We start from the raw sequence: 24,497 nt of genomic DNA on the forward strand, positions 1-24,497 counted from the left end.
TTCATTTCTTTTCTTGGAGGCCATTGGGGGACACTGGAAACCTTTCATTTTGTGGTTACTGGGTTTTTTTTTAACTCCTTTCTCTTTATGCCCCTCGGCTGACAGTCCTGGTCCATAGGACAGTAGGGAAGGAACAACTAAAGAAGAACTAGAGTGTAAATGCCCAGAACAAATTACTTAGAGGGAACTGCACTGGTTCTATGGAAGCCTAGCGAATGATCTGCGTATTCCATCTAGTAACGGTCTACTTACCGGCTGACCAGTCTGTTGTAGGTATCTTATGAACAGATACTGCAGCCTGCTCACTTCATAAGTCCTCAGGCACAGACAGCGTCTGTGAAGTTGAGGGAGTGATCTTGTTTCTGAGAATGCATCTTGGTCTTGGCAAGTTATCCTGATGTAGAAGGCATTTGGAGACCACTTTGTAGTGGAAGGAAGGATTAGTTTGATAAGCAGCCCTATCTTCAGATGAGATGAGATACTGTATAGAGACCTGCAAGACAGAGGCCCAACTCCAAAATGCTCCTTTTGTGTAGTTCTAGCAAAACAAAAGGTTGTTAGAAGTTTGGGAACTTTTAACTCCACCAAATCCAAGTTCTCCAATGGAACATGGTTGACCCTAATTTTATAACATGACATTCATTATGAGTCATGGCTCACACTGTAGGTGGCAGGGCAAGTGTACGCTGACTCTATGGTCATTACTGCCCGGTTACCAGAGCAGAAGTCCTCCCACCAGTGTACACTGAGTCTATGGTCATTACTGCCTGGTTCCTTGGGCAGATGTCCTCCCGCCAGTGTATGTTGACGCTATGGTCATTACTGGCCAGAGACTGGGACAGACTTCATCCCACCAGTGTATGCTGACTCTATGGTCATTACTGGCCAGAGACTGGGACAGACTTCATCCCACCAGTGTATGCTGACTCTATGGTCATTACTGGCCAGAGACTGGGACAGACTTCATCCCACCAGTGTATGCTGACTCTATGGTCATTACTGGCCAGAGACTGGGACAGACTTCATCCCACCAGTGTATGCTGACTTTATGGTCATTACTGGCCAGTGACTGGAGCAGAAGTTCTCACACCAGTATGGTGTACATGTGGAACGTGAGGGCCTAATCAATGAAGTCCAAAAGCTTTCATGGCAGATATAGTGGTAACATTGATAACCTGTTGTTTTTGTTTTTACTGCTTCTAAATTGCCTTTATACAATATTTTTTTTATGTTTTTACTGCTGATGTTTGTGTACAGTCTTCTAGTTGTCATACACTATATGGCTGTTCTGTGTAGGTTGGACGTCTATTCATTAATTGTGTTCTCCCTCTCTTCCCTCACCTCTCCTATTTTGTTTACTTATTCCTCCTCGCCCCCCCCCCCCCCCCTTTCCTTCCTTTTGCCTCCTACCTCTTCCCACCATCTCTCTGTTCCCTCTCTCTCCCTCCTCACTCCCTTTCACCTCTACTCCCACCTCTCTCCCCCTTCTCTCTCTCTATATCTCCCCCCAGGAGGAGTTTGAGAAGGCAATGCAGTGGTATGAGTCTACTCTTGAACTTCAACCAAAATTTGCCCCTGCCAAGGACAGAGTTCGTGCCATTCAGTGCCACCTACTAATGAAGAAGGGGAGACGTACCCCATAGACCCTCTTCTTGTATAATCCAAAACCTTATTTTTTTGGGGGGGGAGAGGGTTTGTTTATTTCATTTGTATTTCCCCCACGAGGTAAAAGTTCTGCCGCACAATGGGGGGGTTTCTTGGCCTTGGAAGAAGGTGATGTTACTTATTGTTGAGTTTCAAAGCAAAAACTGGGTTGCTGATCAAAAGCTACGTTTTGTTGTAGGAGACGCGGGTAACGAGAATGTATCCGGAATGGTCCATGCTGACACTCATTTCATATCCCCTCCCCCCTTGGCGCTTCTTTTAGTTTCTTTTTTTGACTTTCTAAACGTGATTTTAACTGGAAACGGATCTGGTTTCCGGCCATTGGGAATGTGTGCGCCAAAATTTGAATCCTGTGATTTTAATAATTTTTCCATTTCATTTTTGCCCTAACACGGTCATTATATAATACAAGCTGATGGCATCAGGCAAAGTTACCAGGCAAATGGCAGCAAAGCCAGTATTTTTTATGTTTTTTTAACCAGGGATAATGTTGAGTACAAAATCCCCCGACGACCGCAGCACTTTAATTTTATTATTTGACAATCAGCCCTCGCGAACCTTAGCCAAGGCGGCAGTGGTAAAGACTGTGCTTTGCCTATATTCCAGCAGGCCACGCGGCAAGTGCCATATAGACAAACCACTTTATGGTCTTGTACATCCCCAGCACTTATTATTGGGACAGTTGCAGAGATATTACACTGAATATCTGCCGTTAGTATGGGATTGCTATGGAGCGTTCTTTCTGTTGGGTGATGGGTCATTTCCTCCTTTTCTGAGAATGGTAAATATCAGCTCCACATAGTCTCCCCCACCTCTTCTGTGTCTTATTGTGTCTTATTGTCGCTTATTGGCATTCGGATACACCCACCTGCCCGGTGATAGATTTCTTTTGGTATTTTTGCTGCAAGGCTAGCACTTCTTTTATATCCGCCTATAAGGAGCGGTCATTACACAGGGTACTGTGATATGTTTGGGTTATACATACTGTAGCAGTTTGCATATAATGCTTTAGGTTTTCCTGGGTGTTTTTGGGATGAAGGACGGTGTGACGTGTAACGGCTAGCATGGCATACAGCTTACACATATTTTATATTCCTTAATTACTCAGAAGACAGGGCAATAAATAATCCTTTCCTAGATGCTTGTCATTGCACGGTGGAGCTGAACTGCTTTCCCAGGCCCTGATAGGTGCAATGTATGATATGGGGCGGGGCCTGGCAATGCAGATCATCCTCCCGCCACACCCCCCACTCTGATGTTTCTGCCTGTTACGGTTGTCACTGCGCTGCCGCTAACACTAGCGACATTCTGATTGAAAGAACTTGCCCCAGTAATATCTGTGTTCTGTCCCAATAATGTGACTCTGGGGTCCGGCCTGCTTATGCAGAAGTGGTTGGTTATGAACATAATTTATCTAAATTATAGGCTCAAAACTGAGTGTACATAAAATGTCTGATTGAATCTTTGTTTTATGGAGTGTAGTGCGGGTCCTGCTGCTGCGAGGTCTCTCCACTAATTCGTTTTTTTTTTAAACTGACGCAATCCGGTTCTAGAGCCTTTTAATATCTACCGAATGGGTGTCCGTTTCTGTTTGCTCCGGTAAATGCCAAAGGGTAATCCGTGCTCCGTTTAGGTGACTGCTGCAGCCCAAGCCCCATGATTGTGAATTGTTTTACTAAAACGGATTTGTTTGATTAATGCGATGATGAAATCTTTTATTTCCAATATGTATGTGTCCAATGGCCTCCCATTCTCCTGCGCTGTTGCGCAAGCATTGCAGTAAGGCAGGAGAGCTTGTCCTGCTCAGGAAACCAGGTTCTTGGCATAATGGCAGCGAAATCTGTACAGGGCACATAATTATTCAAATAAAACTCCTCTTGTGAAATCTGCTTGTGTCTCGTCTGTGTGTGGAATGGACTTATGCGAGACTGATGTGGGGACGTCACCCTTCAAACATCTGGGTACCTCTGTGTGTTCCCTGAAACTCCCAGAAGACGGTCGGTTACTACCCACAAATGACGTCTTCCTGTCAATCAACTTGCGAATGTCCAGCGTTTTTGTTTTTTTTAATAAATTTTTTTTTTTTAATATAATCGCTGGACATTCGCAAGTTGATTGAAAGTAGCAGGATGGTGTCGCGCATGCATCCATTATCCCCTGGCCTGCAAATTTGCAGCTGCGTGATCAGCTCTGAATAACCACATAGCTAGTGGCAGGTGCTCCAGTAGTTTAGTAATACCATTCAGGTGCATGGGAGGAGGGGTAATACTGAGTAAGTAACAATACATGGTTTCTCCCAGCTCACTGAATGGTATAGTAACCAGTCCAGAACACTACACGATAATAGAATTCAGAGATATTGGTTACAAATATTTGCGCAAATTTATGTGTAAGCCTCCAAGCTGTCGTCAAGGCTTCTCTGTATATTGGGGGTCCCTAGCGCTATATCTAGGTGCAGGGTGCGGCTAGGGATGCCAATCCCGGGGCATTTTTTTCAATCCCGGAATTCAGGATTGAAAAATGCCCAATCCTGGGATTGGCTTCCCTAAAATAAAAAACCCACCTCGGCCTCCCCGCATATTTACTTACAGATGCATGGTGCGGCCGGGAGTCGGGTGGGTGGGCGAGCAGGAGAGATGGAGCCAGGGTGGGAGGACAAGCTGGTTTGAGGGTGAGTGGGCGCTGGCGGTCTGGTCTGTTGCTGGGCTGGTGTTCGGGCCGGGGACAGCATGGAGGTAGCCTGTGCGGTCTGCGCAGCATGACCTCTGATGTCGGCACGCTGCGCAGAGCCGCGCTACCCGGGACGGAAGAAGGCGGGCAGCTGCTGAGCACCCGCTCAGACGCTGCCCAGCATTAGACTGCGCATGTGCAGTCTAAACCTGAAATCCCGGGATTGGAAACTCCAATCCTGGGATTGAAATCCCGGCATTTTGGGGGCCAAATCCCAGGATCCCACTGATCCTGGGATTGGCCACCCTAGTTGAGGCACCCCAAACACCAGCACAAGCCAGAAAGCCCAGTGCGGCACACCAGTGAAAATACTATAGTGTTAATAAGGATTAGTGATAAGAAGCCGAAGCTATATACAGATAGTGAGAGAAAGAGAGAGAATAAATAAAAAATGAAATGTAATTAAAATATTAAAGAAAGTGTTGGTGAGAAAAAAAAATAGTGCAAATTGTCAAGGCTTCTCTGTATATTGGGGGTCCCTAGCGCTATAACTAGGTGCAGGGTGCGGCACCCCAAAAACCAGTATTATGGGGTTGCTCCAAGGTAGGTAGCTCTTAGTTTGGATATATTTAAGTAAGGAGCCATTATTATGTGGCTTCTTGCTGGTTAATCGTAGACCCGATTTAGGGTGCGGTGCGGTGCCCCTGGACTGGTTGGGCTGGGTGGCTCTAGTATGGCACACCTTTACATTCTATTAACACTTTGCACTATTTTTTTTCTCACTAAAACTTTCTTTAATATTTTAATTACATTTCATTTTTTATTTATTCTCTCTCTCTCTCACTATCTATATATAGCTTCGGCTTCTTATCACTAATCCTTATTAACACTATAGTATTTTCACTGGCGTGCCGCTCTGGGCTTTCTGGCTTGTGCTGGTTTTTGGGTTGCCGCACCCTGCACCTAGATAATGCGCTAGGGACCCCCAATATACAGAGAAGCCTTGACGACAGCTTGGGGGCTTACACATAAATTTGAGCAAATATATGTAACCAATATCTCTAAATTCTATTATCATGTAGTGTTCTAGACTGGTTACTAATACCATTCAGTGAGCTGGGGGGAAACCATGTATTGTTACTTACTCAGGTCTGAATAACCCCCTGGGCCCATTTTCTGGGTGCATTACACACAGCATCAAAATGATAAGGAAAATTTTGGGTACAAAATATATGCTGTAGGGAAGGGGGCACGGATGATTGTATATGTTTTATGCCTATCCTATTCCTGATCGACATCTTTCTTTTATATTTATATGCCAATCATCCTTATGTTTTTTTATTGTTAGGCTGTAACTTGTTGGGGTCTTGTGATTCTATCAGTCCTATGGGGTTCACGAATACCTGCATTAAACAATCCCAGATTGCGACTAATGGAACGATTGGTAGAACGATGCATCAGTTGTCTGCACACTCTTCTTATCGTTCATTAGCTACATGCTATTGGCTGTGCAGCAGACGGGAGGACCGCGATGTCAGCATACAGGAACACGCAGTAGTGCATACACACTACACAATGTACATGGTATGTTGGTCTGACCCGCTGGTGTCACACCATCACAAACCCAGTGATCGGCAGTGCTGATATGGGGATATCATATAATGAGTGCAGTGTTTCTGTTCAGTTTGTTTGTTTTTCTTCCTTGTCTGCAGTATAACAGTAGCTGCAGTTCCCTTTAGTGTCCTGAAGGAGGCAGGCCGGTTCTAAATATATTCCAGCCATGCAGCCGCTGGTGCTGGTGGGGATCCTCTGTGCTTGCATTTTTATGCCGTTAAAAATAGCTTTCACATTGTGTGAGGTGAGCAGATTAGTTAAGCATTCACTTATAAGCGACTAGTACCAGGGCATTTTTATCGTAGATGCACTTGTTTAAGCACAGACGGTTAATAGTGCCCCAGCTAGAACACTTTGGGTTCTTACTTCACCTAGATACACTGCTAACGATTTATCTGCTGGGTCGGGTAGGGGGTGGGGGGTGGGGGGGGGGGGGGGCAGACCTCTGGTAATATATGGGGGGATATTAGACCTTTATACCCCTTTCACATCGCAGCTAATTATCGGGTACAAGCAGTTTTGACCTGTTAATTAGTGCGATGTGAAAGGGGTTACAGTGTCCCTTAAACGGGTAGCAACATGGCAATATGAACCGGTTGAAAAAAGCAGAGTACCTACCGGTTTGTTGCAGTGTGAACTGGTTGAACGATAGATCACACTAAGGAGGAGGCAGCGCTTTGGAGCAGCGCCCGCTCTAAGCGCTGCCTCCTCCCCCACCCCCAATGATGCACCGACTCCACTCCGCACCCCCGGTTGACATCAGCGAACCGCTGTGGGGATGCGAACATCCCAAAATGAAGGTTTGCGCCAGGACTGACCCGTTTCAAAGTCCTGGTATGAACCGGCATTTTGCGATGTGAAAGCAGCATGAGTTGCCAAAACATCTTACGCCATCATTCGCCTACTGCGCAGTCCACTATTCCTATCAATTAGAATCAAATACAGAACTACAAAACTTATAATAATAGGAGGGTTCATTGTTTTCTCCATAAAGCTACAGGTCTGAAAACGAAATATATATTTAGAATGGAAATGAGTTTTATGCTGTAGAGAGGGAAAGTACCAACCAATCAGCTCCTACCTGCCGTCATAAAGAATGACACCCTGATTTGGTTGGTACTTGATCTCTCTGCACTTTATTTGTCTCCAGGTTTTGAGACCTCTGCCACTCAGGTTCTGCACGGAGTGGTATGACCAAGAATTACTGTAATAATGACCTAGAAACACGTAGCTGATTACTGGCCACTACTGGATGTCTGACTACGGATTCAGAAGAGCCCCTTCGTTGGGACGTCACCATCTGTTCTCATCCCACAACCACACAGCCTGCTGGGGCTAATGAACAAAGCTGTAAATCCATGACTGCAGGATGTAGTTGTCATCTCAACTGTCATGATGCTCATTGTCAGAAGACCGACACCGCTCACAATTCTGATGGCATCTTAAACGGATGTAGGCCAGGGACAGTTAGGCTGGTTTCACACACTCCGGCTCCTGCCGGACGGCGAAAACACGTACGGCCAGGAAGCCGTGTAGCACACACTAGTTTATCATGGAGGGGATGGCCACAGCCCGGCAGCCGTCCCTTCCAGTGGCGGGATCCGGCTGCAGCCGTGCGGCCGGGCCGTGGCCGTCCCGTGTGAATGGACACAATAGTGTCCATTCACAACTAATGTGTGCGGCACGGCTCCCTGGCCGTGCGGGATTTCACCGTCCGGCAGGAGCCGGAGTGTGTGAAACCAGCCTTAGGGTTAGGCTAGAGTAGGGAGGTTAAAGAGAAGGGTTACTAAAAGGTGATCTCCTGGGATGCTGCTGCCGATATTCTGACCACCGGCATCCTGACTGTCGGCATCCTATACCCAACCTATCTGTGGTACCAAAATATAAGCAGCGAGTGATATATTTGACACATTTTGCACTCCAGGCGTTTGCATAAAATTCTATTGTGAAAACAGCAATCTTACTAACTGGCGACATACTGTATACAGGTATCTCCACAGTACGGTCACACCGGAAGCATCTCAATGCAATTGTGAACGCAGCATTACCCTAATAGTACACAATAAAAAGCTCCCACTTTAATTATAGCCATTAAATTGTCAATATTCACTAGCGCCAGAATTGTCTCCATCCATTAGTATATCGTAGATTTGTAATAGAGCCACATATACCCCTTAGCCTCATCGGAACACAATCCTGGGTCCGAACTGGCTCCGTCGCTTTCACACTGAACCCTGGTCGCCCATTGTACAAAGGGGGAACCAGATTTAACCCTTTTTTTATAACCAGGGTAGAATTGTGGGGTTGGTCGACCCGTGTTATAAGCTTTGGTGCTTTGACATCGTTCCTTGACTTTGGTCCATACATCACCAACTCCTCAATAACCCAGGTCTGAGGTAGAGGTGCCAATTTATGTTTTTGCTGGTGGGTGCTCAAGCCTGTTGAAAGGCTCAACAAGCAAATACAGTGGCCCGGCATTGGGACTTTGGAGTTATGGGCACGTGGGTGCTCGGGCCCTTGAGCACCCACAGAATCGGCACCTATGGTCTGAGGGGTGATGTTAAAGGGGTACTAGAGAAATGTAAGGCTACAAGAAGATTTGCCAGCGACGTCCCTCCCAATGATTGGGATTAATCATTTGACAATGGTGTTTGGTTGGTTGCTAGGTCTACTATATCTAGGTCAAGAGGTTGACATTGACAAAAAGGTTGACAAATTAAAAGACATCTCACTTTTTTTTGCCACTTTTTGGAGATTTTAATACCAGACTCTAGGAACGGTAAAGTGCGCTGAGCTCAGCCACGGTACCTGCTACACTAATGGGAGGGGGGGGGGGTCAATGTCAACCTTGACACTTAAAAAAACATGTCTACCTTATCATGTATCAACCTTTTTTCATGTTGACAGTTTGATAATGTTGACCGCTTGCATGTTGACTTTATGGTGACTACCTATTAATACCCTACACTTTATTATACCACAACCTCCATAATGGCGCACTTATCCCAAGAGCTGAGCGGGATCAATTCCTGTGTCCGCGGTTTATTGGCATAAGCTTAATCATCAAATATTTTTTGGCTCCATAAATAGAAAATGTTTCGGTTGTGTTTCAATTATTAAGATAAAATACTAAATAATCAAAACACACGGCGCAAATAGTAGACAACGCTGTCGATTTCCAGGTTAATCACATTTCATTCCAAAATATTTGTTTAAAGATCCAATCTCTTATCATGTGTGTGAGGAACGCATCATTGACAAAAACATCAACATTGGACAATTTGTCTCAATACTTCAGTGGCTCAATATTCCGCTGTTGCTAATAGCGATGTAAACCGCTAAGTCCCAGAAATACACCTCTATCTCTCAAATCATTCAATGTGTGTGTTTAGGGAGTACATGAGAACCAAAATATTTACATGCAAGTTGGTGTTCATAATTTGTTTGGATCCCGGGGATGTTGACCTAGACATATGTATACTCAACAACTACACACCTATCTCCTTTCAACTCTTCGGAAATTGCGTTCTTGTTTAGCAGAAGTAATGAGACTGTTTGAGTGATTTGGACGGAGTTTTCCAATGTTTGTTTTTCCACTATCTCGTCCTAATGGTGACAATGGGAACTGAGTTTCATGGTTATTTTTAGCCTCACGCGACCGAACCTTCTGCAACATTCTTGAAAATAGCCTGGTGTCTGGTGATACCCGCAGGCAAGAACCTGGCTGGGAGGATTCCTGGGTGACTTGTGTGTGACATTGTAAGAAAGTCTACAGATAAAACTGGAGAGTATGATATAGAATATATATATATATATATATATGTGTGTGTGTGTGTGTGTCAAGAAAAGGGCGGCACTCACGGGTTTAAGTGAAAAAATATTTAGTGCAAAATGGTGTCCCAAAGACCGACGTTTCGAGGCTGCTGGGCCTCTTTTTCACACCTTGAAAAAGAGGCCCAGCAGCCTCGAAACGTCGGTCTTTGTAGGGGAGGTGTGAGAGTGTACCGGTGGGAGTAGAGGACCTGTGAGGGTGTACCGGTGGGAGTAGAGGACCTGTGAGGGTGTACCGGTGGGAGTAGAGGACCTGTGAGGGTGTACCGGTGGGAGTAGAGGACCTGTGAGGGTGTGCCTGTGTGAGTAGCTCAGGTGCGGGTAATGGGAGGTGTGAGTGTGTACCAGCGTGAGTGGTAAAGCTGGATATCATGATGGGCTACAGCCTACCATCATGATATAAGATGTGTGCATCCGCATCTGGATACACCATATCATATAGAATTGAATTGCCCCCAAAATGTTAATGTAAACTTGGCTTAATTTTCCTTGATGAAGTTGCTGCAACCATTGGGACTGTCAGTGCTGGACCACCAGGGATGGGAGGTCAACATTCTAACATCCTGACATTTCTCTTACGGACTTGGTTTTAAGAAAAATCATCCCTGAGCACAGGTGGTTTTGTACTTCAGTTATTTTGATTTATCCATCTGTGCCGAAACATTTTATTAAAGCCTGAATTGTTATTGTACCTGGAGGCTGAGGTTGGTCTACATGAAGAACGTCACCATTATGACCATGTCTACCTAAAACCTGTTGGCATATTATAACTCATCCTTGTTCTAGAACTGGTTTCACCTACCTGCTCCTAAGCAGGTGTCCAATGGCCTCTGAAGCTTTATGATCCTACAATACCCCTGCAATTTCTATAACATGCCAGCTGAATGGAACAGGGCTGGATTAAGCCTTGGGGGAGCCCAAGGGGGTCTCGGCATAAGTGGAAGGGGGGGGGGGGTAATAGCTAAAGCTAAATATCCCGGTTGAGCCAATAGGAGAAGACATCCTGCAGAGACAGAAATACAAAGTTGAAGGCTGTCAAGCTTTGCTGGGAATTGTTGTTCCACAACAGCAGGACAGTTTGTCTATCTCTGTTTTGGGATATAAATATATGTTATTCGTTATTAATATATAATTAGTATATTATATACGGTAGTGCTGCTGTATACTGCTCTCCAAGGTGCTGAATTTACCCCATTGGTATTAGGACTCAGGACAGCTCGCACACAGTACCCCGGACAGCGAACATACAGCACAGCATCACGAAGAGCGCACATTCAGCTCCGCAGCTACAGCACCCCGGACAGCGCACATTCAGCTCCGCAGCTACAGCACCCCGGACAGCGCACATTCAGCTCCGCAGCTACAGCACCCCGGACAGCGAACATACAGCACAGCATCACGAAGAGCGCACATTCAGCTCCGCAGCTACAGCACCCCGGACAGCGCACATTCAGCTCCGCAGCTACAGCACCCCGGACAGCGCACATTCAGCTCCGCAGCTACAGCACCCCGGACAGCGCACATTCAGCTCCGCAGCTACAGCACCCCGGACAGCACACATACAGCACCGCAGCTACAGCACCCCGGACAGCGCACATTCAGCTCCGCAGCTACAGCACCCCGGACAGCACACATACAGCACCGCAGCTACAGCACCCCGGACAGCGCACATACAGCACCGCAGCTACAGCATCACGAAGAGCGCACATTCAGCTCCGCAGCTACAGCACCCCGGACAGCGCACATACAGCACCGCAGCTACAGCACCCCGGACAGCGCACATACAGCACCGCAGCTACAGCACCCCGGACAGCGCACATACAGCACCGCAGCTACAGCACCCCGGACAGCGAACATACAGCATCACGAAGAGCGCACATTCAGCTCCGCAGCAGCTACAGCATCACGAAGAGCGCACATTCAGCTCCGCAGCTACAGCACCCCGGACAGCGCACATTCAGCTCCGCAGCTACAGCACCCCGGACAGAGCACATACAGCACCGCAGCTACAGCACCCCGGACAGCGCACATTCAGCTCCGCAGCTACAGCACCCCGGACAGCGCACATACAGTACCGCAGCTACAGCACCCCGGACAGCGCACATTCAGCACCGCAGCTGTAGCACCCCGGACAGCGCACATACACAGCACCGCAGCTACAGCACCCCAGACAGCGCACATACAGCACCGCAGCAGTAGCACCCCGGACAGCGCACATACAGCACCCCAGACAGTAGACAGTCAGCTCTGCAGCTTCAGCACCCCGGACAGCGCACATTCAGCACCACGGACAGTGCACGTGTAACAGATCAGCTGCAGCACCCCTGGCAGCGCACATACAGCTCCAGCCATACCCTAAGCCAGGGGTTCCCATTCTTTTTTGAATCACGGCACCCTAATGTATTAGAATCTTTCCGCAGCACCCCTAGGTGTAGAAATATAAATATAACATTAAGTAGATTGTGCTTTTATGTCATTCTTCAGTTCAGTTATGTGGTAAAGGGCAGGATTTGCTTCTGTTTGTCCATATATTTTATGATTGGCAGCCACCAGCACTGGTTTTGTCCATAAATAATTGATCATAAATAATTTGAATTGGTCCTTGACGACCAACCCGAGGCACCCCTGCAAGTGTTCCGAGGCACCCCAGGGAGCCACGGCACACAGTTTGGGAACCACTGCCCTAAGCTGTACCCTATACATAACTTGTAGCATTGCTCGTGTATACTGTCAGTATGTCACTTGTGTCCCTTACACCTCCGGTAGCACAAGATTAGATAGGCCCCTGCCCTAGCACTGCTAGATAACAATCAATCTCCCGGCAGCTGTCATCTGAGAGGGAGGGAAAGACTGTTGAGTCTGCGCATAAACTTCTCCAGCTGCTGTGGGACTACAAGTCCCAGCATCTGGAGCCCCACAGGCCTGTCAGGCGTTACTACACTAAAATGTATTATAACTACAATCCTGCAGTGTCCCAATATACAGGATGTCACCATAGAGAGCTCAGATACAGTATATAACGGATGTCACCCCATAGAGAGCTTTGGTACAGTATATACCGCATATAGTATATCACCCATAGAGTGCTTTGATACAGTATATATATATATATATATATATGGTGTCACCCCATAGAGTGCTTTGATACAGTGTATATATATATATATATAATGTCACCCCAGTGTGCTTTGATACAGTATATATAAATTATGTCACCCCATAGAGTGCTTTGATACAGTATATATATATATATATATATATATATGATGTCACCCCATAGAGGGCTTTGATACAGTATATATAAAGGATGTCACCCCATAGAGTGCTTTGATACAGTATGTATATATATATATATATATATATATATATATATATATATGATGTCACCCCATAGAGGGCTTTGATACGGTATATATAAAGGGTGTCACCCCATAGAGTGCTTTTATACAGTATATATATATATATATATATATATATATATATATATATATATGATGTCACCCCATAGAGGGCTTTGATACTGTATATATAAAGGGTGTCACCCCATAGAGTGCTTTGATACAGTATATATATATATATATATATATATATATATATATATATAGAACTCCCAAATAAAGCACGTCACTCCGGGTCTTTTTGGGAGGTGTGAGGGTGTGCCGGTGTGAGTAGTACAGGTGGGAGTAGGGGAGGTGTGAGGGTGTGCCGGTGGGAGTAGGGGAGGTGTGCCGGTGTGAGTATTATAGGTGGGAGTAGGGGAGGTGTGAGGGTGTACCAGTGGGAGTAGAGGACCTGTGAGGGTATATCGGTGGGAGTAGGGGAGGTGTGAGGGTGTGCCTGTGTGAGTAGCTCAGGTGCGGGTAATGGGAGGTGTGAGTGTGTACCAGCGTGAGTGGTAAAGCTGGATATCATGATGGGCTACAGCCTACCATCATGATATAAGATGTGTGCATCCGCATCTGGATACACCATATCATATAGAATTGAATTGCCCCCAAAATGTTAATGTAAACTTGGCTTAATTTTCCTTGATGAAGTTGCTGCAACCATTGGGACTGTCAGTGCTGGACCACCAGGGATGGGAGGTCAACATTCTAACATCCTGACATTTCTCTTACGGACTTGGTTTTAAGGAAAATCATCCCTGAGCACAGGTGGTTTTGTACTTCAGTTATTTTGATTTATCCATCTGTGCCGAAACATTTTATTAAAGCCTGAATTGTTATTGTACCTGGAGGCTGAGGTTGGTCTACATGAAGAACGTCACCATTATGACCATGTCTACCTAAAACCTGTTGGCATATTATAACTCACCCTTGTTCTAGAACTGGTTTCACCTACCTGCTCCTAAGCAGGTGTCCAATGGCCTCTGAAGCTTTATGATCCTACAATACCCCTGCAATTTTTATAACATGCCAGCTGAATGGAACAGGGCTGGATTAAGCCTTGGGGGAGCCCAAGGGGGTCTCGGCATAAGTGGAGGGGGGGGGGGGGGTAATAGCTAAAGCTAAATATCCCGGTTGAGCCAATAGGAGAAGACATCCTGCAGAGACAGAAATACAAAGTTGAAGGCTGTCAAGCTTTGCTGGGAATTGTTGTTCCACAAAAGCAGGACAGTTTGTCTATCTCTGTTTTGGGATATAAATATATGTTATTCGTTATTAATATATAATTAGTATATTATATACGGTAGTGCTGCTGTATACTGCTCTCCAAGGTGCTGAATTTACCCCATTGGTATTAGGACCCAGGACAGCTCGCACACAGTACCCCGGACAGCGAACATACAGCACAGCATCACGAAGAGCGCACATTCAGCTCCGCAGCTACAGCACCCCGGACAGCGCACATTCAGCTCCGCAGCTACAGCACCCCGGACAGCACACATACAGCACCGCAGCTACAGCACCCCGGACAGCGCACATACAGCACCGCAGCTACAGCACCCCGGACAGCGCACATACAGCACCGCAGCTACAGCACCCCGGACAGCGAACATACAGCATCACGAAGAGCGCACATTCAGCTCCGCAGCAGCTACAGCATCACGAAGAGCGCACATTCAGCTCCGCAGCTACAGCACCCCGGACAGAGCACATACAGCACCGCAGCTACAGCACCCCGGACAGCGCACATTCAGCTCCGCAGCTACAGCACCCCGGACAGCGCACATACAGTACCGCAGCTACAGCACCCCGGACAGCGCACATTCAGCACCGCAGCTGTAGCACCCCGGACAGCGCACATACACAGCACCGCAGCTACAGCACCCCAGACAGCGCACATACAGCACCGCAGCAGTAGCACCCCGGACAGCGCACATACAGCACCCCAGACAGTAGACAGTCAGCTCTGCAGCTTCAGCACCCCGGACAGCGCACATTCAGCACCACGGACAGTGCACGTGTAACAGATCAGCTGCAGCACCCCTGGCAGCGCACATACAGCTCCAGCCATACCCTAAGCCAGGGGTTCCCATTCTTTTTTGAATCACGGCACCCTAATGTATTAGAATCTTTCCGCAGCACCCCTAGGTGTAGAAATATAAATATAACATTAAGTAGATTGTGCTTTTATGTCATTCTTCAGTTCAGTTATGTGGTAAAGGGCAGGATTTGCTTCTGTTTGTCCATATATTTTATGATTGGCAGCCACCAGCACTGGTTTTGTCCATAAATAATTGATCATAAATAATTTGAATTGGTCCTTGACGACCAACCCGAGGCACCCCTGCAAGTGTTCCGAGGCACCCCAGGGAGCCACGGCACACAGTTTGGGAACCACTGCCCTAAGCTGTACCCTATACATAACTTGTAGCATTGCTCGTGTATACTGTCAGTATGTCACTTGTGTCCCTTACACCTCCGGTAGCACAAGATTAGATAGGCCCCTGCCCTAGCACTGCTAGATAACAATCAATCTCCCGGCAGCTGTCATCTGAGAGGGAGGGAAAGACTGTTGAGTCTGCGCATAAACTTCTCCAGCTGCTGTGGGACTACAAGTCCCAGCATCTGGAGCCCCACAGGCCTGTCAGGCGTTACTACACTAAAATGTATTATAACTACAATCCTGCAGTGTCCCAATATACAGGATGTCACCATAGAGAGCTCAGATACAGTATATAACGGATGTCACCCCATAGAGAGCTTTGGTACAGTATATACCGCATATAGTATATCACCCATAGAGTGCTTTGATACAGTATATATATATATATATATATATATGGTGTCACCCCATAGAGTGCTTTGATACAGTGTATATATATATATATATATATATAATGTCACCCCAGTGTGCTTTGATACAGTATATATAAATTATGTCACCCCATAGAGTGCTTTGATACAGTATATATATATATATATATATATATATATATATATATGATGTCACCCCATAGAGGGCTTTGATACAGTATATATAAAGGATGTCACCCCATAGAGTGCTTTGATACAGTATGTATATATATATATATATACATATATATATATATGATGTCACCCCATAGAGGGCTTTGATACGGTATATATAAAGGGTGTCACCCCATAGAGTGCTTTTATACAGTATATATATATATATATATATATATATATATATATGATGTCACCCCATAGAGGGCTTTGATACTGTATATATAAAGGGTGTCACCCCATAGAGTGCTTTGATACAGTATATATATATATATATATATATATATATATATATATATATATATATATATATATATATATATATATATATAGAACTCCCAAATAAAGCACGTCACTCCGGGTCTTTTTGTAAACAAAAGTGCGGTTTACTGATGCCTACGGCGTTTCGGGCCAAGCCCGTCTTCAGGACATACGCCGTAGGCATCAGTAAACCGCACTTTTGTTTACAAAAAGACCCGGAGTGACGTGCTTTATTTGGGAGTTCTACATGTGGTCAGCAACTCAAGCTGACAGGTGGACGGGCACCCGGGCAAGTTTATCTATGTACACGTAGAGGCAGTGCCGGACCTCGTGAAGGAATATATATATATATATATATATATATATATATATATATATAGAGGGCTTTGATGCAGTATATATAAAGGATGTCACCCCATAGAGTGCTTTGATACAATATATATATATATATATATATATATATGATGTCACCCCATATAGTGCTTTGATACAGTATATATAAAGGATGTCACCCCATGCTTTGACCCAGTATATATATATATATATATATAATGTCACTCCATAGAGTGCTTTGATACAGCATATATATATGATGTCACCCCATACAGTGCTTTGATACAGCATATATATAGGATGTCACCCCATACAGTGCTTTGATACAGCATATATATATATATATATATGATGTCACTCCATAGAGTGCTTTGATACAGCATATATATAGGATGTCACCCCATACAGTGCTTTGATACAGCATATATATAGGATGTCACCCCATACAGTGCTTTGATGTCTCCAGCTGCTACAGTCTGTGTGTTGCTGGGTGACTGTGGATGATGAGGTTTGTAGTAACAGATCACACAGGACTATATGAAGGAGATGTCACCTCAGGACAGCCACATTTCCACCAGGATCACAGATGACGTATCTCTGGGACTGGAAGCTCTTATCTATATTATCTATCTGTGAGCATTTGAGTGCCTCATTGTCCTAGCAGCAGATAGCACCCTCCCCCCCCTCCCCAAATCTGCAGCCCCCACCTCCAGGACCCAACACCCAGCAGCAGGTAGGGTCTATAAGCACCCTGGTCACGTTTATCCCTGCACATCACGATCTCATCTCATCCTCAGCTCCCCAGTCCCTCCCAGTCTGGATTCATTTAGAGGAAAGCTGGGGGGGGGGGTTCTAAAAATAGATCTGAGGCTCCGCATCTGCCAGAAATAATACCCAGAGTGTGCAGCTTCTGCCGCCCCGGACCAGAGTGCAGATAATTGCCCCTGGTTGGGGCTCTACCAGTCTGATCCCTATTTATGAATGCCAGGAGTTTGTGCAATTTATTAATGGTCCCAGCTCTGTGTTTCTGTCAATGGAGTTGGGATGAGAGGCTGGAAGGGGGGAGGCGGGGTATGGGGGTGGGGGGTGTATATGAATCAGGAACTGGCAGAAACCCTGATGACGTGGGCTTGTTAACTCCTCCAGTGCCACAGGGGTTGTTTTTAGGTGCCCATGTCTGGGGAGTGGGTGCCCAGCCAGTGCCATAGGCAGAGGGTACCAGATCCCAGGAATGAGCAGGGAGCCTGCATTAACTGCTTTACCTCAGATGACCTCACGCTGGTGCAGTATATAGGTGCCCTATACGGATTGTAGCATTGCAAAGCCTAAACAATCTTGCACCCCAATTCCAACCTGCACCCCTCCTGCCCCCCAAAAGCTATAAATTAATGGGTATCTACTGAACTTACTCCTATGTATAATGCATCCCAAAACAGAGAATGCAGCACAAAAGATTCACTGAAGGAGATGTTATTTTTAGTCCATTAGAGGAGATGGGAAGAGAGGCAGAGGAGGGAGAGAAGGAGGGAGGAGAGCACAGGGACCGGGGGGCAATGCTGCCCGGGGGAGCGGCTCAGGACCCCAGCCTGTAGTGTGAGTTGTGTCAGTGTGTGTTTTGTGCACAGGGGACATCGCTGCAGCTGCAGGAACAGGCGATCCAGCTCCAGTCCTGTCCTGGATCCAGTCCTGAGATTCGTTCTCGCCGCTGAATTAATTTGATACTATTTTTGAAAGTCAGTGTTTCTAAGGGAGACCTAATGACGTCAATGCAGGTCAATGGCACACTGCTGGGGAGAGACAGCTGAGACAGGGCGAGAGAGTGCTCAGAGACAGCCAGAGACAGAGGACAAGACAGAGACTGCCCAGAGATAGAGAGCAGGGCTAAAATAAGGGGATATACGGAGTCAGTACCCAGAAATAGAGGAAGAATGAGAGAGAAAGAATGAGAGAGAGAGAGAGAGAGAGAGAGAGAGCGCTCAGACAGACCGAGGATAGGGTGAGAGATTATCCTTAGGGTGAGGGTGAGGAAAAGTTAGAGAGACAACATTAGGGGACAGGGTGATAGAGTGCTCAGAGACAGATGACAAGCCAGAGACTGCCCAGAGATAGAGGGCAGGGCTTGAGTAAGGACACAGACAGAGCTCAGAAGTAGAGTGTTCACAGACAGCCAGAGACAGAGGACAAGACATAGACTGCCCAGAGATAGGGCTGGAATAAGGGGATAGACGGAGACAGTACCTAGAGAGGGAGAGAGAGCTCAGAGACAAAGAGAGACATAAGACAGGGTAAGATAATTAAGTTAGAGAGACAAAAATAGGGGACAGGTAGATAGAGTGCTCAGAGACAGAGGACAAGGCAGAGAATGCCCGGAGTTCAAGGACAGTGCTAGAGAAAGGACAAAGACAGAGCTCAGAGGAGAGAGTGCTCAGATACAGTGTGAGAGAGTGTAATTAGAGAGACAACATTAGGGGACACAATGATTGAGTGAGAGAGTTCTAAGAGACATCGGACAGGGTGAGAGAGTGCCCTTAGAGAGGCAGAATTGGGGACAGTGTGACTGAGTGTCCAGAGACATAGTAGTAGAGTTTCCACTGGCAGACAGAGCGAGAGACTAGCCTAGAAATCGCCCAGAGACAGACAGCGAACAGGGAGAGAGTGTCTAGAGACAGAAGAAAAGACAAGAGAGCACCCAAATACAGAAGAGACGGTGGGAGGAACAGAACAGAGCAAGACAGTGCCCAGGTACAGGATTGTAGAGTGCGTGCCTAGAGACAGCCACAGATAGAACACAAGGATGAGAGACAGCCAGAGACAGGACAAGATAAAGTCGAGAGACATACTGTAGGACAGGCAAGACTGTGTCCAGAGACAGAGGACAGGGCAAGAAAATGCTTAGTAACCAGAGACAATGGACAAGGTGAGAAAGAGACCAAAGACAGACAGAGGACAGAAAAGGAGAGTGCCAAGAGACAGATGACAAGGTACGAGAATGCCATGAAACTCACAGGGGAAAAAGAGACAGTGCCTATAAACAGAATATAGGTTTAGAGACATCGAGAGACTAGATAGGAAGGACAAGATGAGAACATGACCAGAGAAAGGACTAGAGATTATCCATAGACAATGTACATGCCAAGAGATAGCCAGACATGAAAAAGTAAGGGAGTGACCAGAGACAGCTAGAGACAGAGGACAGGGCGAGTGAGTTTTGTACAGAAGGCAATTTGAGTAAGTGCTCAGAGACAGTCAGAGACAAAGGTCAAGATTCTTGCAATATCACCATTGATTTCAACCATCAATGGCAGCATACTATCCAATGGACGAACGTCATGGGTTTCACCAATCAATGCTCATCCCTTTAGTTGACTATCTAGCATGTTGGCCAATCAAAACCTGGTGGTGGGGCTTCATGGTTGTCAGGGGTGGAGTATTGCTCTGTGTTCCGGCACCTTGGAAAAATAGAATAAAAAAATAACTATTTGGTTTCGCCGTGCCATCGATGTTGGGAAACCATCTGGATTTCCCCCAATTAAAGGCAAAACTATTCTACATTGGCTGTAAACCATCAATGATTATGAGTAATGTATGGTCGATGGCCATCCCGAGTAAAAGATCGCAGGCTGGCAATGTGGATGTGTGAGGGGCCACTTTTTGGAAATTTTTCGAGGCTGCTTTAAATTCCCAATCCACCCAAGACACCAGGGAAGATATTGTAGTAGATTCAGCTGTAGACACAACTGCAGGAAAAGACACAAAGATGGCTGCAACTGTGTCCAGCTCAGAGTTGGGCCGTTTGTGGAGGGATCCCGCTCCTTTTACAGACCCCGCCCTTACAACAGACCCCACCTCCATGAGGGTTGCTTCCAGACATATCCCAGACTGTTTTTCTATTCCAATCCGCTCCTGGAAAACAGGGTGAGATAGTGCCCAGAGACAGAGGACACTGTGGGAATGTAGAGACAGCCAGAAATGCAGAACAGGTCAAGAGAGTGCCCAGGGACAGACAGAAATAGAGGATAGGGCGTAAAAGACAGGGTGCGGGAGTAACATGAAGAGAGACAGTCAGAGATAGAGGACATGGTGAGACACAGACAGACACAGACAGAAAACAGGACGCGAGATGAGAGAGAGCCCAGAGACAGGACAGGGCGAGAGAGTATCCGAAGATATTGGGACAGATGTATCAAGCTTAAAAAAATGATAAAATGGAGAGTGATAAACACAATCAATTGACCCCTAACAGTCATGTTACAGGCTTTGTTTGAAAGGAACAGTTAGGAGCTGATTGGCTGGTTCTTTATCACTCTCCATGTTATCACTTTTTGAAGATTGATACATCTGGCCCAATGAGAGGGCAGGGTGAGAGAGTGCTCATAGACTGGATGAGAGAGTTCCCAGATAAAGGGAATATTACCAGAGAGTGCAACCAGGGCCAGAGGACTTGGCAAGAGAGTAGCAGACGATAGGGACAGAGAGAGAGAGAGAGAGAGAGAGAGAGCATTGAGAGAGACAGCCATAGACAGTAGGCAGGGTGAGAGAGTGTCTAAGACAACTGAGACTAAGCAAGAAAGTGACCTGAGTAAGCTAGGGACAGAGTATTAGAGGAGAAAGAGACAGGCACAAAGGAAGAGACATGCTGAGGCATCATCTCATGGCTCCATTGGTGTCACCAGAGGACAGAGCACCCACCCATGGCACGGGCAGAATGTCGGAGTGCCCATATGATATGATTTTGATTTGCTTCCCTGGCGGTAAATTTCAGGAGGGTGTGCAGTGCGGCTCGGCCCACCGAAAGGTCTCCTCTCAAGAGGCAAAGACATAAGGCAGTCCGATACAGACAGGGACCCGATGTGGTGAAATGTCTGAGCTAAGAGACTTAGGGGGGACTGAACAGTGAGCAAGACATATACAGAATAAAGCGAGAGACCGCAAGAGACGAGGTCAGGGCTGCCATCAAAAATTGTGGGGTCCGGAACTGACTAAATAGGCTGGGCCCTCCTTCTCGGATCTCCATGTTCCTGGTGAGCCCTCCGGTGTCCGCAGCCCTGGTCACCCTACTCTACCTCTATGTTGCTTCAAGGGAAATGTGAACTTTGTTTATGATAAATTATACTTGATAGACTCCAAGTTCTGGGCCCCATTTCTGTATGGGACTGGCAGTACCCCCCTAATGGCAGCCCTGGATGGGGGAGACAGTCAGGATTAAGGTGGTCTTATCATGTCATACATCAGACAAATCATACACAGTATTCTGCATCTGCCCCAGTATAAAGTATCTGCCCCAGTATAGAGTATTTTCTCCATACTAGAGTTTCTGCCCCAGTATAGAGCATCTGCCTCAGTGTAGCTCATCTGCCCCAGTATAGTGCACCTGCCCCAGTATAGTGCACCTGCCCCAGTATAGAGAAACTGCCTCAGTATAGTGCATCTGCCCCATTATCGTGCATCTGCCCCATTATCGTGCATCTGCCTGAGTGTATAGCATCTGCCCCAGTAGAGTGCATCTGCCTCAGTAGAATGCATCGGCCCCAGTATAGAGCATCTGCCCCAGCATAGTGCATCTGCCCAGTATCCTGCATATGCCCCAGTATAGAGCATCTGCCCAAGTTTAATGCATCTGTCCTTAGTATCCTGCTCTGCCACAGTAGAGTGCATCTGCCCCAGTATATAGCATCTGTCCCAGTGTATAGCATCTGCCCCAGTGTAGTGCATCTGCCCCAGTGTAGTGCATCTGCCTCAGATTAGTGCATCTGCCCAGTATAGTGCATCTGCCCCCATTATAGAGCAGCGGTCCTTAGTATCCTGCATCGGCCCCTGTATAGAGCACCTGCCCCTGTATAGAGCATCTGGCCCACTATAGTGCATCTGTCCCAGTATAGTGCATCTGCCCAGTATCCCAGAGTATAGTGCATCTGCCCATAATCCTGCACCTGCCCCAGTATAGTGCAACTGCCCCAGTATAGAGCTCCTGTCCCAGTATAGAGCATCCACCACAGTATAGAGCATCTTCCACAGTAGAGTGCATCTGCCCCAGTATAGAGCATCTGTCCCAGTGTATAGCATCTGCCCCAGTGTAGTGCATCTGCCTCAGTGTAGTGCATCTGCCCCCATTATAGAGCAGCGGTCCTTAGTATCCTGCATCTGCCCCTGTATAGAGCACATGCCCCAGTATAGAGCATCTGGCCCACTATAGTGCATCTGTCCCAGTATAGTACATCTGCCCAGTATCCCAGAGTATAGTGCATCTGCCCAGAATCCTGCATCTGCCCCAGTATAGTGCAACTGCCCCAGTATAGAGCTCCTGTCCCAGTATAGAGCATCCACCACAGTATAGAGCATCTTCCACAGTAGAGTGCATCTGCCCCAGTATAGAGCATCTGTCCCAGTGTATAGCATCTGCCCCAGTGTAGTGCATCTGCCCCAGTATAGTGCGCCTGCCCCAGTATAGAGCATCTGGCCCACTATAGTGCGTCTGTCCCAGTATAGTGCATCTGCCCAGTATCCCAGAGTATAGTGCATCTGCCCAGTATCCTGCACCTTCCCCAGTATGCTGCATCTGCCACCCAGTGTAGAGCAGCTGTCCTTAGTATCCTGCATATGCCCAGTATAGAGCATATGCCCTTAGTATCCTGCTTCTGCCCCAGTATAGAGCATCCATCGCAGTATAGAGCATCTGGTCCAGTATAGTGTATCTGCCCCAGTATCCTGCATATGCCCCAGTATAGAGCATCTGCCCTTAGTATCCTGCTTCTGCCCAAGTATAGAGCAACTGTCCCAGTACAGAGCATCTGCCCCAGTATAGTGCACCTGCCTCAGTATAATGTATCTGCCCCAGTATCCTGCATCTGCCCCAGTATAGGCACCTGCCCAGTATGCTGCATCTGCTACAGTATAGTGCATCTGCACTTAGTATCACGCATCTGCCCCAGTATAGAGCATCCACCCTTAGTATCCTGCATCTGCCCCAGTATATAGCACCTGCCACAGTATAGAGCACCTGCCCCAGTATAGAGCACCTGCCCCAGTATAGAGCACCTGCCCCAGTATAGAGCATCTGCCGCAGTATTGAGCCCATGCCCCAGTATAGAGCATCTGCCCTTAGTATCCTGCTTCTGCCCCAGTATAGAGCACCTGTCCCAGCATAGAGCCCATGCCCCAGCATAGAGCCCATGCCCCAGTATAGAGCCCATGCCCCAGTATAGAGCATCTGCCCTTAGTATCCTGCTTCTGCCCCAGTATAGAGCACCTGTCCCAGCATAGAGCATCCATAACAGTATACAGCATCTGCCGCAGTATAGTGCATCAGCCTAGTGTAATGCACCTGCCGCCCTCAGTATAATGTATATGCCCCAGTATCCTGCATCTGCCCCAGTATAGACACCTGCCCAGTATGCTGCATCTGCTCCAGTATATTGCATCTGCCCTTAGTCTGCCCTTAGTATCCTGCATCTGCCCAAGTATAGAGCATCTGCCACAGTATAGAGCACCTGCCCCAATATAGAGCATCTGCAACAGTATTGACCACCTGCCCCAGTATAGAGCACATGCCCCAGTATAGAGCATCTGCCCTTAGTATCCTGCTTCTTCCACAGTACAGTGCACCTGCCTCAGTATAATGTATCTGCCCCAGTATCCTGCATATGCCCCAGTATCCTGCATCTACCCCAGTATAGACACCTGCCCAGTATGCTGAATCTGCTCCAGTATAGT

General features: G+C 46.9%; 1 protein-coding gene across 1 annotated transcript in view; it reads left to right on the top strand.

Annotated features, from left to right (window-relative positions):
• TTC17 (tetratricopeptide repeat domain 17) overlaps positions 1–3,550 on the top strand; it is a 96,805-nt gene extending 93,255 nt beyond the window's left edge. Inside the window, exon 25 of the mRNA XM_083163897.1 lies at positions 1,512–3,550. Coding sequence (XP_083020023.1) covers positions 1,512–1,643 — 132 coding nt within the window. The 3' untranslated portion in view covers positions 1,644–3,550. The remainder of the gene's footprint in view (positions 1–1,511) is intronic.
• The last annotated feature ends 20,947 nt before the right edge of the window (positions 3,551–24,497 follow it).

This window comes from Crinia signifera, chromosome 11 (genome assembly GCF_055691185.1).
Source record: "Crinia signifera chromosome 11, ASM5569118v1, whole genome shotgun sequence".
Classification (NCBI taxonomy): Eukaryota; Metazoa; Chordata; class Amphibia; order Anura; family Myobatrachidae; genus Crinia; species Crinia signifera.